The sequence below is a fragment of the Schistocerca americana genome, chromosome 4 (assembly GCF_021461395.2).
Source record: "Schistocerca americana isolate TAMUIC-IGC-003095 chromosome 4, iqSchAmer2.1, whole genome shotgun sequence".
NCBI lineage: Eukaryota > Metazoa > Arthropoda > Insecta > Orthoptera > Acrididae > Schistocerca > Schistocerca americana.
In genome coordinates this window covers 599889973-599908526 of record NC_060122.1, presented here as the reverse complement: position 1 = coordinate 599908526, position 18554 = coordinate 599889973, and the positions used below count along the sequence as shown (strand labels likewise).

At 42.2% G+C, this 18554-nt stretch overlaps 1 protein-coding gene across 4 annotated transcripts in view; it reads right to left on the bottom strand.

Annotated features, from left to right (window-relative positions):
- Nucleotides 1-18554, bottom strand: part of LOC124613480 (tubulin epsilon chain-like) — a 159145-nt gene that overhangs the window by 49281 nt on the left and 91310 nt on the right. For all 4 annotated transcript variants that reach the window (XM_047142189.1, XM_047142188.1, XM_047142187.1 and 1 more), the window contains exon 5: nucleotides 11995-12115. In XM_047142189.1, coding sequence (XP_046998145.1) covers nucleotides 11995-12115 — 121 coding nt within the window. The remainder of the gene's footprint in view (nucleotides 1-11994; nucleotides 12116-18554) is intronic.

Sequence of the window (18554 nt, the reverse complement as noted above, 5' to 3'; positions counted from 1 at the left end):
GCACTACTGTGCAGAAATAAAAAATAAGAGTAAGTGAGAAAGCACATTTACCAACCTAACATGTGGTGGTTCCATGTTACAGAGAGGAGAACTGTGAGAAATATGCCAAGCCGCACTTTGAGTATTAACATTTTGTTGCCCTTCCTTTGTAGGAATACTACTTTACGTAAGACAATGACCCTGATGAAAGAATGTAGATGCATATCCAACACTGCAATTCATTGAGTATACTTGTTGTTATTAGTGAAGTGTATTTGAGAAAACAAGTCACTCTCTCATGCTACCATTTCTGCACAGTTTTCAGTATTATCAATGGTTCACCAATGAACAGTTTGTTACTGGCTGACGTAATATTTTTTTTTTTTTTTTTTTTTACTTTGAGCAATATTAATGACTCTTGTATAAGTATTATTAAGAAATGAAATGAATAAACAGTAACTGCAAGAGACAAGTGAATAACACATCAATTATTTCTGAGTATTGAGGAGACCACAATAGGTGTGGAATGCAATGAAAATGATGATATGTTCTCATACATATAGCACTGGCAATTCACTAGCCATGTAGTTGTACGGAGAAATGGAATGAGACGTTCACCACTGACATTTTGTTTCTATTCTAATATTTATCACAGCAAAATAGTGCTTCCAGAATTCACCTACATACAAGTTTTTGTACAAAACAATAGTTTACACAGACACCTTTAAACAGGCAACAACAGTTTGCATAATCAATTCCATGTTAAATATTGTAACATGTATGTTGTATAATACTGTGTCAATTTTCTGTTTCCAGTAATCACAAGAATTATCTGCCACCCCCCTCCTCCACCCCCCTTTCAGTACCTCAGAGTTCACCCCATCCAATACAGAGGGAGCCATATATTTCAACAAACAAAAAGCATGAGACAGACAAAAAGATGAACTGGGCACCTCAACACTGTCCACTTTGAAAGGCATTTGAGAGGCAACTGAAGGCAACGAAGATGATGACAAGTTGCAGCAATATGTTGCTGCAGAGTAGAGTACTCAAAAGATGACAACCCGGCAATTAAATAGAAACAAAAGTCAATGTGATGAAGGCCATCACAAATGACATTCAGAAACATATTAACAACTGATTTTAAAATAAAAGTAGCTTTTTTATATTATTAATGCTCAAAATTGTACTTCTTTACTGCTTTCCATTGCCACAGAACAACACCTGTAGAACTGAAATATTTGCAAAACTTCTCTGGCACACAACGCCATGCAATTTCCACTCTGCTGACGTGTGCTTAGAAGAGATTTCTCCACATAACAAGTATCATTGTTTATGGTGTCCAAGTGAAGTGTCCTCTACATCAGCACTTGTGAGGTACATGCTTTCAGATTTTTCAGTTAAGTAATTTTGTCTGTATAATTAATTTCACTTACTCAACAGGCAGTCAAATATTACTCAGGAGAATTTTATAGCGGCTGGCCTGAATATCGTACGTTTTCAGCTAGCCCCCCCCCCCCCTCCCCCCGCCACACACACACACACACACACACACACACACACACACACACACACACCCTTTGACAGTATGTTGTTTGAAAATATGTTTCGGCTTCTAGTGCTGGCAGTCTCTGTTGGGCTTCATGATGTATGGTTTCAGGTGAAAGGCATCATAGACAAGTATCCAATGTGGAAATGTTACGTTATTACAAGGAAGTGAATTTTTGCTGAGGTAAATAAATGTCATGTACCTTCCGCCAATATTCTCAAGTAGTGTGCTGATCTCACATTTGACATATATCCCATCATCACTTGTCCATTGCACCCAACATCAGTTAATAAGAAATGGTATCTAGTAATCACAACAAATGGTAATACAACGCTGTGTAATTTTTTGTAATTAGAGTACACCAAGCCAGCAGTTTGTGGGGGGAAAATGCTATTTGTTTCCTATCTATTGGATCTGAAAATAAGTTGAGAAGATTATTAAATAATAGCACATACATTTTTGGAGATTAAGGTAGAAAACAGCCTCAAACTCAGTCTGCTCAACTATTTCACTGAAAGTAATATTTTTACTTATTTCCAGATTTTCTCCACATTACATAATTTAATTTTATGGCTTATCAATGCAGTTTGGCAACTGCCACAGCTCATAAAGTTATTTTGCCACTTTGTTCTTTTCAGCTTCTGTTGGTATGTCTAACATTTTATATCAATGTAATGTCTCAATGACACATTTACATATTTGACACTCAAAAATATACTGTTGGAAAAAAATTCCAACACCAAGAGGGAGCTGTGTGACAAAAATGAAAATTGGTTGGCACGTTCCTACATCTAAAACATGACGTCTATTCAAATTTCATGCCAGTTGCATAAGAGTGGCACTAGCAGAACCACTATGAGGATGCAAATCAGATTTGTTTTAATTACATGCTCTAACAGTCGTGAGCATTAGTTACTCTCGAGATTGGTCGCAGTGAGCTGATTTAGTCAAGAAAATCCTTTAAGGCAACCAAGACGCAATTTTCAACACACCACTGAGTTTGAACGAGGTCATGTAATAAGGCTATGAGAAGCTGGATGTTCCTTCTGCAATACTGCAGAAAGGTTTGGCAGGAATGAACCACTGTATGTGATTGCTTGCAGTGGTGGTCACAGAAATGTAAGGTCGCGAGAAGACCTTATCAACATCTCACTGAGATTGAACAGGATTGTGTAATAGTTCTACGAGAAGCTGGGTGTTTCTTCTGTGATGTTGGAGAAAGATTTGGCAGCAGCAAACCTCTGTACATGATTGCTGGCAGCAGTGGTCATGGAAATGTACGGTTGCAAGAAGACCGAGCTCTGGATGGCCATGTGTCACTACTATCAGCATATGGCTTTGGTGCATCATACTGCAATTGGAGCAGCAGCTGGCACCACAGTGACACAACAAACTGTTACAAAACGGTTGCCTCAATGACAGCTCTGAGCCAGATGCCTTGTAGCATGCATTCCACTGACCCCAAACCGCCACCATTTGCAACTTCTGTGTTGTCAAGACAGAACTAATTGGAGGACAGGATGGAGGTCTGTTGTGTTTTCTGATAAAGCTGGTTCTGCCTTGGTGCCACTGACAATTGTATGCTGGTGAAGAGGGCCAGTTGAGGGCCTGCAAATGATCTGTCTGTGTGCTAAACACACTGGACCAACACCTGGAGTTGTGTGTCTGGGGTACGATTTTGTATGAAAGCAGGCACACTCTTGTGGTTATCACATGCACCCTGACCACGTATTTGTATGTCAGTCTGGTGACTTGACCTGTTGTGCTGCCATTCATGAGCACCATTTCAGGGGTGTTTTCCAACAGCATAACATTTCCCACATACCACTGTTGTAACCCAACATGCTCTACAGAGTGTTGACATGTTGTGTTATCCTGCTCGATCACCAGATCTGTCTCCAATCGAGCACATTTGGGATACCAGCAGATGACAACTCCAGCACCGTCCACAACCACCATTAGCTGTCCTTGTATTCATGGAACTCCATCCCACAAACTGACATACGGCACCTGTACAGCACCTGTGACCAATACATAAGCTGTGCAATCAACATTTGGGCATTTACACCAATTATAAACATACTAGCATTTTAAATTTGCAATGACTTATCCTGCACATACATTAACCTGTGGTCTTTCAATGTCAATCACTTGGATATGTTAACTAGACAAAGCCATTCCCGAAATTTCATTACTCTACATTAATTATGTTTTGGTGTTGCAATTTTCTTTAGTCCACCTTTAAGTATTAGTCCTCTGCAGTGTTGCGAAATTTAGTGTAGACACCCACAATAACTTTCAAAATGTTGGGCTTTGATATTCTATTGCTGAAGGCCAGACTCTTAAAACATTTACCAGTTGCCAGGAAACATAATGTGACAACCAGACTGCAACACAACTGGGCACGCGTTTTATCAATGATATGAGGTAGTAGGATAACAAAATGTATAAAAAATATGCATATGTACACATTAGATGCATTGTGTAACATGGGCTTTAGATTTATTGTACGCTCTTTTAAAAAATGTAAGATGTGATCAGCAGCTGTTGTGTGCTCTGTTAGCATTTCAGGTACAGGTACATGCAATTAAGAGTTTATTTGTAGGTCAGTTCAGACAGTGTATTCTTTGACTATATGAAGTAAAGTCAATGGAGCTCCACACGCAGAATTTGGGGGGGGGGGGGGGGGGCGGTAGAGGTTCCTCTTTGCAAGTAATATTCTGATATTCAGGTGCAAGTTTGGTGTGACCAATACATAAGCAGCATAGAATGACTGCTGCTTTGCAGAGGGCCACGAGTGAAGTTCAACACTCTTTAGTAGTATCTTGTAATGATTCGGTGTTTGTTGGTATGTGCTGTATTTTGCCATTGTGTATCCCACACCCTCAAGATATGGTGTCTGGGATGTGACCGAATGTCAGTGTCTAGGGCTCTCAGTTGTAATGTTTCTGTTACAGCAAGAACAAACACACTTTTTGGAACATAGTACTCTACAGAGCAATACGTAACATACAGGTTGTTTGTACCACTGAACACATTGACTGGAAAACGGTAATTTAGGGCACAGAATAGGCCAAGCAGTTGTTTGTGATTGCTTAAATAATATTTTTCTTTAGCAGCTCACCAGAGTGTAACTGGGGATCAACCAAGATAGCCTCTATATGTGGAACTGTGAACTGAATGGAGGTGCAATCTCTGAAACTGCACACATCTTGGGCGAAGGTACATCACTCCTCCCTTCTAGGAGGGAGGAAAACCACATCCACACACAAAAACTATAAGCACAGAAAAATGTAGGGCACAGAAAAAATTCAGGGTACTGAAAAAAAGCACTGCTACCGAAAAAAAAGCACTCTGGTACCGAAAAAAGCACTGGTACTGTGAAAAAACGCAATGATCTCACAAGACACTGAGATTATTAGTCATGAAAAATGCCAATGATGGCACTGAAGACCATTCCATCACCCAACAATGGCAGCTGTTGAATCATGTGGGCAAGCACCGGCAAATAGAAGTGGAAGTGATGAGGGGGCAGTTTGGCACATCGTACCTCCTCTAATGAGGAGCCACATGGCAGGACCCTGAATGGCGTCTCCATAGCAATGTCTTTGTCAAGGATAGTGGTCAGCGCCGGATGCATCAGCAGGGCCACAAGAGACAACAACAGCACCAGCCTCAGCAATGTCGGAGGCAGTGGACACTGAGTCAGATGCAGCAGGTGAAGGAGGGCCCACAGATGGTGTGCATATAGCAGCTCTACTGGGTTCTTGTTCCCTACCAGAGTGAAATGGTACAAACGCAAAGAACAGTCTAAGGCAGCTTCAAGGGACCTGTTCGAACCAGGCGTTCAGCCTCACCATTACATTGAGGATGACAAGCCTCACAAAAAGATGCAAATTCTTGAGAAACAAGCTGGGGGGGGGGGGGGGGGGGGGGCAATTACTGGTAACCATAGTGTACAGAAGTGCCTCAACTGCAAAAGTCTTAGAAACAGCCGAAATATTGGCTGCCATGGATGTGGATAGACAATGCACCATGTACAGACTCTTGGAATAGGCGTACACTACAATGAGCCAATATTGATTTAGGAAGGGCCCCAGTAAAATCAGCACACAGTCACTCCCATGGGCACTGCCACGTCAGCCTGGGGAAAGCAAAGCCCACGGGGCCACCTGTTCCTGAACACAGCGAGTGCAAGTGGCAATAAGCTGTGTAATGCCCCATCTATGCCCAGCCAATACCCATGCTGGCAGGCCATAGTTGTGGTACGAAAGATCCCCCAATGAGTGACACACGAAAGCCACAGTATGTTATGGTCTAAAGGAGTGGGAATCACTACCCGTAGAGCAATGTCCACCAGAGCTAACAAAAGAGCCCCAGCAAATACAAAATTGTGTCCTGGAGTGAGAAGTAATTACGCAAGAGATCCGAGGCAAAACCTGGGGGTTTTTCCAGCCAATCGTACAGCACAAACAAGAGAAACCGATTAAGTACAGGGTCTATGGCAACAGCTGATGCTATCATGGCACTAGTGATGGCAAAACCATTGAACGCATTCTGGTTCTCAATATCTAAATAGAAACAAAGCAGCTTGTCCTGATTGAATGCCAGGTGTAGATCAATCAAAAGGTGAGACAATGCATCGGTGTTGGCATTTTGCACCGTAGGCCGGTAATGGATTTGATAATTATAACAGGAAAAGAAGAGAGGACTGCTTGTCCAGCACAGAAGCTAAAGGATTATAAAGAGCAAACAACGGCTTGTGATCTGTGATTAAATGGAACTTAGAACCATAAGAGAAGATGTGAAATTTCTTAAGGGCGAAATAATCATTAAAGCCTCCACTTCAATCACAGAGAATATCGCTGCTGAGTGGAAAGCTTACATTTGGTCACAAACTGGGGGCCAGAAAAAAGGCAAATTTTTAAACAAAGTGCGTACAGTAAAAACTTATGGTAGTTCACAACTTTACCTAGAAATGCAGGCAGTTCCTTAATAGAGGTCAGCCGCAATAAAGGTACAACTGCATCAACATGGTGATGCAATGGCTTGAGCCCTGTATGAGAATTCTCAAACCTAGGTACTCAGTTGATGGATGAAAAAATTGAGATTTGGCAAGATTGCACTTGAGACCCGCAGACTGCAAAACAGAAAACAACAATCAGAGATTTCTAAGGTGGTCTTTGGTGGAAGAACCCGAAACATTGATATCATCGAGATAAGTAATGCAGCTGGGCACAGAGGCCATCAGAAATTCTAAAAAAAAAAAAAAAAAAATTAAACACATGGACTAGTGACACCAAAAGTAAGTGTTGATATTGGTATAGGCTGAAACATGTATTAACAACAAGAAGGCCTCTAGTGGCCTCATCCAAGGGGAGCTGGAGGTACACTTTCCACAAATCAATCTTGGAAACGTAGTGGCCACCTGATAATTTTGGGAGCAACTTGTCAGGTCATGACAAAGGGTATATATCTATAAAGGAATGTACATTAATCATGACACTGAAGTCGGCGCAGAGGCAAAGCTTACCCGTCGGCTTCTTAATGATGACCAGTGGCATAGCCCATTCACTGGAAGAAATAGGCCGAATGACATCGAACATCATCAAACTAGTAGCACAACTGAGCCCCAAGGAAAACAGTCATGAAAACTCAGGCCACAGGGCTCCCGTTGCTGATACAGAATTTGATCAGACACTAAATTTACCTCATGGCGATTGAGAAACTGTAAGCAGTAGATGTATCTAACCTGAAAAGGTCTGTGGTATGGGAATGATCCACAACAAGGAAGGTGAGAGGGCAAACAACAGATTTGTATGATACAGGAGCAGAGAACTTATCTAGGATCAGAATCTGCTGTTTATTGTAACTAACCAACTTAAATAAAATCTATGCGAGGGGAGAGGACCGCAAGTCCAGGTATGTTCTTGTGTTTACTAAAACCACTGCAGCTCACAAGACCACTTCCAATTTTAAGCGGTTTATTAAACACAAGTGTGTCAAGAAATATTTTGTTCAGGGAGACAGTCATTGCAGAAATAAAGTTGATGTCCATTGGTACTACAGTGTCCGCCACATTTGGAGAAGAGTTACATACTGATGCCATGTGGCCTTAATTTCGACACTTGTGGCAAACAGCCGAAAGCTAGGGGCATGCAACATGCTCGCTGGACGAAGCAGTATGGGCGAGGACGCAAGGGGGGCATATCGTCTGTTGTTGCTGTGGCCATAACCAATGCTCCCCATGCAATGTTAAGTTGAAGGTTGTACTGCTGCAACAGCTTCCCAATCATCCTCAACACTTGCAGCGTGCCTAACAGGGTTGACTGAGCAACTTCCAATACCTCTCCCCATGCAGCAAGCTAAGTGCCTGCTGCCCACGACACTTCAAAGGACTGTGCTACATTAAGCACATCCTTAAGTGCTAGATTCTTGGATTGAAGTGCTTTTTTGTGACTTTCCCATCCGAAGCTAGATGAATAATAACATCACGCACCATGTGATCAGTGTAGGATTTGTGATGGGTACTAGTGACAGCTTAACCCGTGTAATTCAGCAGCCCAGGCTTTGTAAGATTGGTATGGGCATTTCTGACAGCAATAAAATGCTATGTGCATTGTATTGACATGCGTTCAGTCACAGTAACAGGTACAGAGAAGCTTGTACATTTCATCAAATGATAAGCTGTCCAGTTCTTGTAAAGGTGCAAGTCTGCACAACAACCGATACATTTGTTGCAAAAGCTACAAGTGAAAGAAAGCCCTACACAACTTTGCACTGTCCTGGAACTTTTGGCATAACCAAGTCTTGCAGGAGTCCCAATCTTCCGCCGATTCATCGTATGCCAGAGAGGGTGATGGTCACACCATTGGGAACATAACCTACCACGAACATGCAAATACCACTCGATTGAGGGCTGTGGCAAGAGCCTGCTGTTGTTTTGTGAAAGCTTGCTGCTTGGCAATGATATGTTGGAGTGTTTCTTGCATTGAGATGTTTGTCAGGTGACTTAGGATTGACACTAACAAGTGGAGGAAACATAACCCTCACTCAATGCAAAGTTTGTTACAGCAAGAACAAACACAATTAATGGAACTTGGTACTTTATACAGCAACACATAAGATGAAGATTTGCAACGTTAGACAAGATAAACGAAAATTCGCAGACGGCACTTCGTGCGATCCAGCAAGAGGCATACCAAGACTGTTTCCAAAAGTGGAAACTGTGTTGGGAGATGATTATCACTTGTGAAAGATACTATTTTCGAAGTAGACAATGCATGAAAGGTAAGCATAGAAAAATTTTGTGGACCAAGTTCTACTATTGTCTGAACAGACACCTCATATACGTTTTTAATCCCTTGGACAATCATGATATGCAGAGTTAAATATCCAGTGGCAAGTGACGGGATCTTAGTACACTTGGTGCCGGGGCACAAGTCCACCCACATTACTGGGCTGGGGAGACACCATGCGGGAGTCCAAGATATGGTTATTTGCATATAAGCAGGTCGAGAGTAAGGGGAAGAGGGCAGGGGAGGTGGGGGGAGGGTGGAGAGTGGGGGCAGGAGTCCTCTACACAGGTTCTGAAACTGAACCTCAGCTAGTCCACCTGTTCAGAGGCTGCTCATCAGCAGCCAGATTCTGTCATTTTGGAACAGCATTGGACAACAAGGTCGTTCAGGCTGCTGGTTGGTAGTGACCACATAGTTCATCAGGTGGAGCTGGCATCATTCTCTAAAAGATGTGATGCCTCTTTTGCAAAGGAGGCTATTGGCTGGGCTTGCACTGAAAGCTCCAGCTCCTAATCTTACAAGGTCCAATAAGACTATTGCAGATGGTGTTGTTGAGCGATGAGCAACACATACATAGTTTACATGAGACAAAAATTACCATTTTATAAAACCTTAATAAAACCTCTCAATCCGTTCCCCAAGAGGTTTTTGCGAAGAAACACAGAGTGTTTAGTTTCCTCATACAGTTATTCCTGAGTTGTCGTACAGATGGTGTCCGCGTTAGTTTACTATCAAATAATAATGTTAACAAGTAGGATTGATCAACTACTTCTAGAAGCTGGTCTCCTAAGTAAACCTGCGGCCAGGAACATAGACTGAAGTTTGCAAAAATGCACTACACAAGATTTCTTTGGGGAAAAACAGTTGCTTGCTTTTGAGCCCAATCTTGTGCCTTTCGCGTAGCATTCTGAAAGTGCCATTAAACAGCATGGACTAATGTCACGCTATAATACATACAGAAGTCACGTACACATAATACCAATGAGACTCACAGACCCCACAGTGGTCATGATATCACTGACTGCAATAGCAAAGAAGTTTGCATGTACCACTGACTTCTGTGGGACTCCATTCTCATGCATTTATCTAAAGGTCAGGCTAACTCAAACACAGAACAGTCTGTGTCATAAAAGGTTTCGCATAAAAATGGGAAAAAACCACTACACTTGTAATGCAGACAAAATGTGATAGCACCACATGGTGTTACATACTTTTTTTAAATCCAACAATATGGTAATCAATTGTCATTTAGTGTGCCAGGATGCCTCTGATTGCAGACTCTAGTCTCAGCAGGTGGTCAGTGGTAAACTGAGATTCTTGGAAGCTGCACATGAACTGAGACACGAGTCATTTTGAATTTAAACACCAACATAGTCACCTATTAACCATTCTTTCCAATAATTTACATAAATTAACTGTTAGACAAGTTGGTCTGTTATTATTTGTGTTGTTGGCCCCTTTCCCCAGTTTCAGGATGGGTACTACAATGCTCACCCTAATCCTGGTGGGGAAACTCCCTCTTGCATATTCGATTCAAAATCTCCACGAAACCATTTTTTTGTTCAGTTTTGAAGAACCTGGTTGTGTATTTGTTGATATCTGGGGCTATATCTCGATATGAAGCTAAATGGCTATTGAGTCCCCATTCCTTAAAAGGACCAATGTTAAGTTTCTAGATGTTGCAGGTGAAAGGATAAGGTTTTGTGTTCCACTAGATGTGGTAATTTGTAAAGGTATAGTAGCAATTACGGGATACAGATTTTTCTGTGCAAAGTGTGTGGCAAAAAGCTCATCAATACTCAGGCAGTTGCTAATAATGTCAATTTTATGAGAAATGCTAGAAATTTCTGTGGGTAGTAGCTGCCCACAAATACAGCAAAGTTCAGCCGATATCTAGATGGAACACGTGTCCTCGTAAAGCAGATGTGCTGTTGCCAAGACTTTTTAGTTACAAACCTTTCCTTCGCTCTGAGTAATTTAAATGTAATTAACTTTGTCACAGAGGGACGGCATTTATAGTGCTGTAGCACTGTTCACTGTTCTCCAGTTGCCTCAGCTATTTCATCGCACAATCGGCACAAAGATTTCCTATGGTGGTCCTGTCAAAAAAGGTAATGTTGCTTCCGTTGCAGCTAAAATCACAGAAGCAGCATTCTGCACCAACTCACTATTTTCTTTCTCCTGGTAGATTTGAATCTGCACTTTGGAGACATAGGCTGTACTGTTAGCTATTCTAAGAGACCAGTGTTGCAAAAATTTGTCAGTGCTTCAATACAGTAGGGATAGCATGATCAAGAGATGTCACTATTACACAGGTCTCCATGGACATTCCACAACATTACGGTGGTAAGGCTTGGGGTGAATATTGAAAGACAGAGTAGGTAACAAAGGCAGCACTAAAATGCATTGGTATGCCTATGTTTAATAAGCAAAGTTCCAATTCCAAGAGAAGTCTTCCCAATAGTTATCCCCCACCGGTCTTAGCATCATTGGCCCACACAGGATTATGAGCATTAAAGGTGTTCATTAATGTAAAGTGGCGGTGTAGTTGTGCTACAAGGGTAGCTATCTCTTGATAAGAGTCGCAGATAGGCACAACAAATAGACTGTCAGAAAGTGAGCTTTCAGCCAACAAGACCTTCATCAGAAACAGACAACATACACACACATACACAACTCACACACAAATGACCACAGTCTCTGGCTGCTGAGGCCAGACCAGACTGGCCTCAGCAGGCAGAGACTGCGCAGTCACGTGTGTGTGTGTGTGTGGGGGGGGGGGGGGGGGGGGTGTCTGTTTCTGACGAAGGCCTTGTTGGTCTAAGGCTTACTTTTTGTTGTGCCAATCTGTGATACAGCATCTTCACTATATGGTGAGTAACTACCCTTTTCGTATTATTTTGTATTTCTGTTTCTCTGATATGATGTTCCATATCCTTGTGGATCTCCTCACTATAGGGCTACAGAACAAACAGTATATTGTAACTAATCTAACACTCCACAGAATATTTATTCAATGTTGAAGCCTGTAGGAACAGATTCTTTATGATTACATACACAAAACAGTCTAACTAATATGGCTGATGGTTGTCAGAGAGAGAGACAGAGAGAGAGAGAGAGGGAGAGAGAGAGAGAGAGGGGGGGGGGGGGTAATAAGTGTCAACGTACCTTATTTCCAACTGGAAAGACACAGTCGGCATGATCTGTCAATTGTTGTGTGGCTAGAGCAGCATTATAAGGAGCTGTTATAACATCATCATTGCCAGCAGGATAAACACATGTCACCAACCTGGAATGTTGTATGATAAACATGCCTGTAAAGTAGTTTGTAGTTCAATATAATTTTAAATCTAAAGCAAATTCGATGACAGGACAGAGAAAGAATTGCAGACATAACTGAAACCCCAACTTAAAATATAAAAAGATTCTAAACCATATTCCATGAAAGAAAACTTTGTTCCTTACTATTAAGCAGAAGTGGAAGGCTATAGGCAAGAGCAGCACCAACACAAAAAATTATCTATCTCCAGTTTTCAAAATTAATACTGTCTTCATCATGAGCTGAAGGAAAAAGGAGAAGAAAGAAAATTTTTAAAATATGAAAAAGAAAAAAATATCCTTTAGAAGAATGTCCAGAGAGACATACAGTGTCCTTCGAAGGAAAGAAATAATGACAAAATACACACAATTTGAGATGTTCAGAAGCAAAATGTAGAGAGTGCACCAGAACCTTCCCTCCCTCCCCCCCTTTCCCCCTTACTTCCTTCGTATGGCAGATATTCAAAATTCCTTTTCGTCATAATTTATGTTTACCTAGGGAGTACATTTATGACAGTCCTTGAAATATCCAGCTTTTCTTTTATAAATTATAAAGAAAAATAATTTGGATTTGCCGAGCTTTGCATTTGGATCTACACAGTTTTGCTTATGTAGAGATGACTGTGCATATATTATCATAACATAACAGTAAAAAGACACTTTACTACAAGTACAATGGAGAAAAGAAAAATATTTCATGACAACCAACTGTGATTATGGCGTATATGACATTAACCAAAAATTTGAAAGGAATTAAGCTGTCACAATCTTACAAGTCTAATCCTGTCCAGTCTAAATTACACTGGAACTCACTATGCTTTGGGTGAATTTTAAAGTCAAAGTCCTTCTCACCACAGATTATACTCGTGTACAAAGTATGATTTTCATTTTCTTCCCAATTCTGCCTGAAAATAACTTTTGGGCAGCAAATCAACGTCCCTCACTTTTGCTTTCTCTAATGCTCTTCCAATTCAGATGGCATTTGGTCCCATGGACAAATTATTAATTGACTTATGTGAGTTTAGTAAACTGCTAAAAATGCAAATGGTCACAAAAGCTTCAGTGATTTTTAGTAAATGCAAGAACGTGCATTGATTTGGGCTCTCCTCCCCTCACACAGGTTCCACAGAAGTTGGTTAGCTACAATAAACAGCAGATTCCAATCCTAGGTCAGTTTTCCACTCCTATATCTAACAGATCTGTTGTTTGCCCTCCCACCTGCCTTGTTGTGGGCCATTCCCATACTGCAGACTTGTTCAGGTTAGATGTGTTTATTGCTTTCCGTTTCTCCATTGCCAATTCGGTAAATTTAGTGTCAGATCAAATTCTGGATCAGCAACAGGAGTACCTCTGGTCTGAGTTTTCATCACTGCTTCCCCCTGGACTCAGCTGTGCTACCATTTTTCAGGCCCACTTACCATGAGAGAGTCCACCTGCCCTCATTTTTTTCGGGCATGGCAGATGCCTGTTGCATTGCGCAACTCAGTCAAGGCTGAATTAGATGGTTTGACATTGTTCAATGTCATTCGGCCTATTTCTTATAGTGAATGGGCTTCGTCACTACATCGTTAAGAAGTCCACGGGTAAGCTTCACCTCTGCACCGACTTCAGTGTCATGATTAATGCACATTCCTTGATTGATACATACCCTTTGCCACAACCTGACAAGTTTCTCCCAAAATTATCACACAGCCACTACTTTTTCAAGATTTATTTGTAGAAAGTGTACTTCCAGCTCCCCTTGGACGAGGCCACTAGGTGCCTTCTTGTTGTCATTACATGTTTCGGCCTATACCAATATCAACACTTACCTTTGGTGTCACTAGTGCACCCGCAATTTTTCAATTTTTTTTTTAAGAATTGGTGATGGCCTCTGTGCCCAGCTGCATTAATTATCTCAATGATATCAATGTTTTGGGTTCTTCCACCAAAGACCACCTTAGAAATCTCTGATTGTTGTTTTCTGTTTTGCAGTCTGCAGGTCTCAAGTGCAATCTTGCCAAATCTCAATTTTTTCATCCATCAACTGCATACCTAGGTTTGATGTTTTTTGCACAGGGGCCAGGCCATTGCATCACCATGCTGATGCAGTTGCAGCTTTGCTGTGGCCAACCTCTATTAAGGGACTGCATACATTTTTAGGTAAAGTTGCGAACTACCGTAAGTTTTCACCGGGTGCATCCACTGTTGCTCAGCCTCTGCATGCACTTTATTTAAAAATTTGCCTCTTTTCTGGTACCCAGGTTGTGACCAATTATAAGCTTTCCTTAAATCAAAGATTCTATCTGTCCCGTTCTCTGACCACTTTTCAGTCAGGTCATCATCTCGTGTTGGCTACAAATGCCTCTCAGCATGGTCTTGGCATGGGTTAGCACACACATATGCAGACGGGTCTCAACGAACCACTGCTTACGATTCCAAGACTAACTCCCACTCAGCAACGATGTTGTCAAACTGGAAAGGCATTAACAAGTGTGGTCATCCTCAAGTCTCCTTGTATGGCTCTAATTTCCATTTAATCATGGATTACAAACTGTTGGTTGCTGTTATTAATCCTTTGGCTTTCGTGCCAGACAAGGCAGCGCATCATTTGCAGCAGTGGGCTCTCTTCCTCTCCAGTTATCATTACCAGATCCATTACTGGCCAACTGCGCAACACGCCAATGCCAATGTCTTATGTAGCCTACCGACTAGGCCAGACTTGGCGTTCGATCAGGACGCATTGTTTTGTTTCTATTTAGACACTGAGAACCAGAATGCAGTTGATGGTTTTCCATCACTATTGCCCTGATAGTATTGACCATTGCCGCCAATCCTAGTTGCGTCTTCCCTTTTGTGCAGCACAGTTGACCGGAAAATCATGTGGGGTGTACCTCAGATCCCTTACATAATTACTTCTCCCTCCAGCCCACCCTTTCTGTGTTTGATGAAATTCTTTTGTTAGCTATGGAGGACACTGCTCCCCGGATTGTGATTTCCGCTTCCTCATGCTGTAATGTACTGTGGCTTCTGCATGTCAGTCATAGGGGGCCCTCTCACACCAAACCAATGGCCCGCCAGCATGTTTGTGATAAGAGCCTGGCGTAACTCCTACATGGACGCCAGCCAGAAACCCTTCTCCACCTCCATCAGCTCCTGTGTCCACTGGCGTCACTGGCTCCGTGACAGTTATGGCCAGTTGCGCCTGTCTAGGCTTGTAATTTCAGCCCCTGGCTGAACTGGGTTCCTGCCATCATCAAGTGTCGCTGGAACTGGCACTGTCCGCACTCCTGACAGGGAGACATTGCATCACTTTGACCAGCTGCAGCCGCACACAGTGGGGTCTGTTCCAGAGGGCACTTTGCTTCACCTGCCCCCAACGATGCCCGTTCCTGTGTTGCAGATGGTCCAATCCACACCGCAGCATGGCCATCGGATGGTAGAGCGCTGTCTTGGGCCCCTGCTCCTGGCTGCAGTCACCAGCGCAGCCCCCAATGCACCTGGTGCCGCAGCCACCGCCACCTCCATTGCTGGGTCCTTTGCAGCCATCATCTCTGATTGGCCTGTGATGCGCTGACTGCTGACCTTGACGGGAACGTGTTATAGAAACACCATCCCCGGTCCTGCTCTACGGCCTGTCACGAAAGGGGGGACAGTATGCCTAACTGCCCCCTCATCACTCCCACCACTACTTGCTGGTCTCTGTCCCCCCCCCCCCCCCCCACACACACACACACCACACGCTCTGTTTTTATGTATGTATGTGTTTTTTCCCATTCCCAAGAAGAGAGGAGTGGTGTACCTTCATTCATGATGCACGCCATTTCAGAGATCGTGCATCCATACCGTTCACAGGCCCACTTATAGAGGCCACCTGGATAGGTCTCCTGGCATGCTCTAGTGAGCCACCAAGTAAACAGTATTATTTAAGCAATCGAAATCGAGTGCTCATCTATTCCTTATACTGTATTACTGTTGTCCATTCAATACGTTCAGTGCTACGCACAACCTGTAGCTTACATGTTGCTCTAAAAAGTACTATGGTCCATAAATTGTGTTTATTCTTGCTATAACAAGAACCTTTTCTATTCAACCAAAAATTCTGGTTACAGTAACGGCCACCATCATTCTGTCTGCCAACTGGTATCAATCACTTGTGGTGGAACAGAGGAAGGCTCTGCGAATGGCCAACTACGAATCCACACAAGACATGGCCAGCTCCCATCTGGTACTCACTGCCAGGCAGGCAGAGCAGGGGCTACCAACATAGACGTCAGCATAGACAACTGAGAACCAGAAGAATGCAGACAAAGCCAACTCCCATCTGGCACTCCTTGCTGAGCAGTCCGTGCTTCAACTTCCACCCGTCACCATGGAGATTACAAAGGACTATTAAGGATTTGTGCAGCACTTCAGACAATGGACGACTGCTGTCTTCACTGTGAGGGTTACAGGAGTCAACAATGTGAGAGTCCAACTTTCAAATGTCGGAGACCTCTAGAGGATCACAAGCAAGACAGCACAGCTCTCTCTTCCTTTCTACACCTAAGCTGTGGTCCCAGACAATTTCATCAAGGTGGTCTTCAAGAGTTTTCCAAATTGTACAGTTCATGACTTCCGAAAATATCCCCTGGAGGGCAATGGATTTGGAGTGCGCAGCACAATGACATGCATCAAATCCACTCAGGTGCAGAGAGTATCATCTTCATTCCTCATGATTGCCAAGAACAATCCAGAAAACAAGCAGCTCACTTCCGAGAGTGCCCAACACTCAGGTTACCATCAGAAGTCTACATAATAAGAAAGGCTCACCCCAGAACTTCCTCCGTCAAGGGGTTGATAGGTGGCACGCTACTGTACCTTTCCTGAGGCATGCATACACGTATTCCACCATTAATATCCGTAACTATGGAGGAAATGACAAAGCATTCTGCACATTTTATACAACAAAAAACAAGATAAATGTTCTACATGCACTCACAAGCAAGCCAAATCAAGAAAAACAGATAGGTAACAGGCAGCTTGCTACTGTTTTTTGTTTTACAGTAGCGTGAAGTCTGAAGAACTTGACGAAACTGCCACACACGGACCCACAATTAACGTTTACAAAGTAATACCTTGGGAAAGCAGCATTATTTAGGCAAAATATATAACTTGTACAAAGTGATTTTCGCATCTTCAAAGCTTCTTAGACAATGGCGCTTGCTAAGGATACACTAAGTTCTGTTACTTTGTCAAGCAATGGATTCACTTAGTTTCACTTTGCAACCACAAGTGGATTCGAGTTTTGCACCTGTAGCCTACTTTGCAGGTTTGTTTTATGGCAGACACAAACTGCTTTGCTTGTGTTTTAAGGACCTAATCAATAGATGATGGCACAGAGAACAAAATGGTGGCAGTAATTCATTTTCAAGAAAAAGTGTATTTACTACAGATTGCTTCTGGACACCTCATTTATCAGCCTTTGCCTTACACCACTTTTCATACATAATACGTCAGTTCTAGTTTCAGTAAAGGCAAGGACGTTATTTTGTTATACCATAACGTAAACCAGTTTCACTCATACAGCAAATAACAGACTACCTGAGAGGCAGTGGTTCACATTTCAGTTCCGTTCTAACACATAATTGTAATCTGTCCTGACATATTTACCCAACATACTGTGAACAATAAAGTGGAGAATCTCATTCTGGTACCAACAACAAGAACATGTCTAAGCTCATGTAAACCAGATCCTTTCCCCAATGGGCACTATCACCAGGGTATCCATGCAGTAAAAAAGAAAGGTGGAGGGAAGGTTAAGGTGTAATATACCATCAGCATCAATGTCATTATAAATGGCACAGTAACTCATTTCATCAAAGAAGGAGTAAGAAATTAGACATGGGTTTCTTGGAGGAACAAGATTGGCATTTGCAGACAGTAATTTAGAAAAATCATGAAAAAATCTAAATCACACTTAATATTTGTGAATCTGAACCTCACTAGTTTGAGATTCAACTCCAGCTACTTAACCACCGTGTCATCCTATTTCATAAAATTTTTTACGTAAATTCGTAAATCTACTACATCATTGTATGGCTTCAGCTGTGCATTAGCACACGATTCATTCACTGACCTATTTTAGAACAGATCGAAATACGGCTATCAACATCAGTTCTCTCTTGACAAAATACTCTCTTAGCATAAGCAATATTGTTTCTTCATATTTCCATACTGATTCCAACAATGTGTAGTACATAATTTAGGCAGCTCAGTATAGCAGCTACTTTTTGGTCAACGTTCTGTTTCAACATCTTATTCAAGTTCAAGATATTTTCTGTCTTGTAAAAATTGATTAGTAGTAGTTCCAGATGTGCACAATAAAAAGATTGTCACAAATAAATAAAGCTCTCGGCCATTAAGGCCTTCGTCAACACACACACACACAC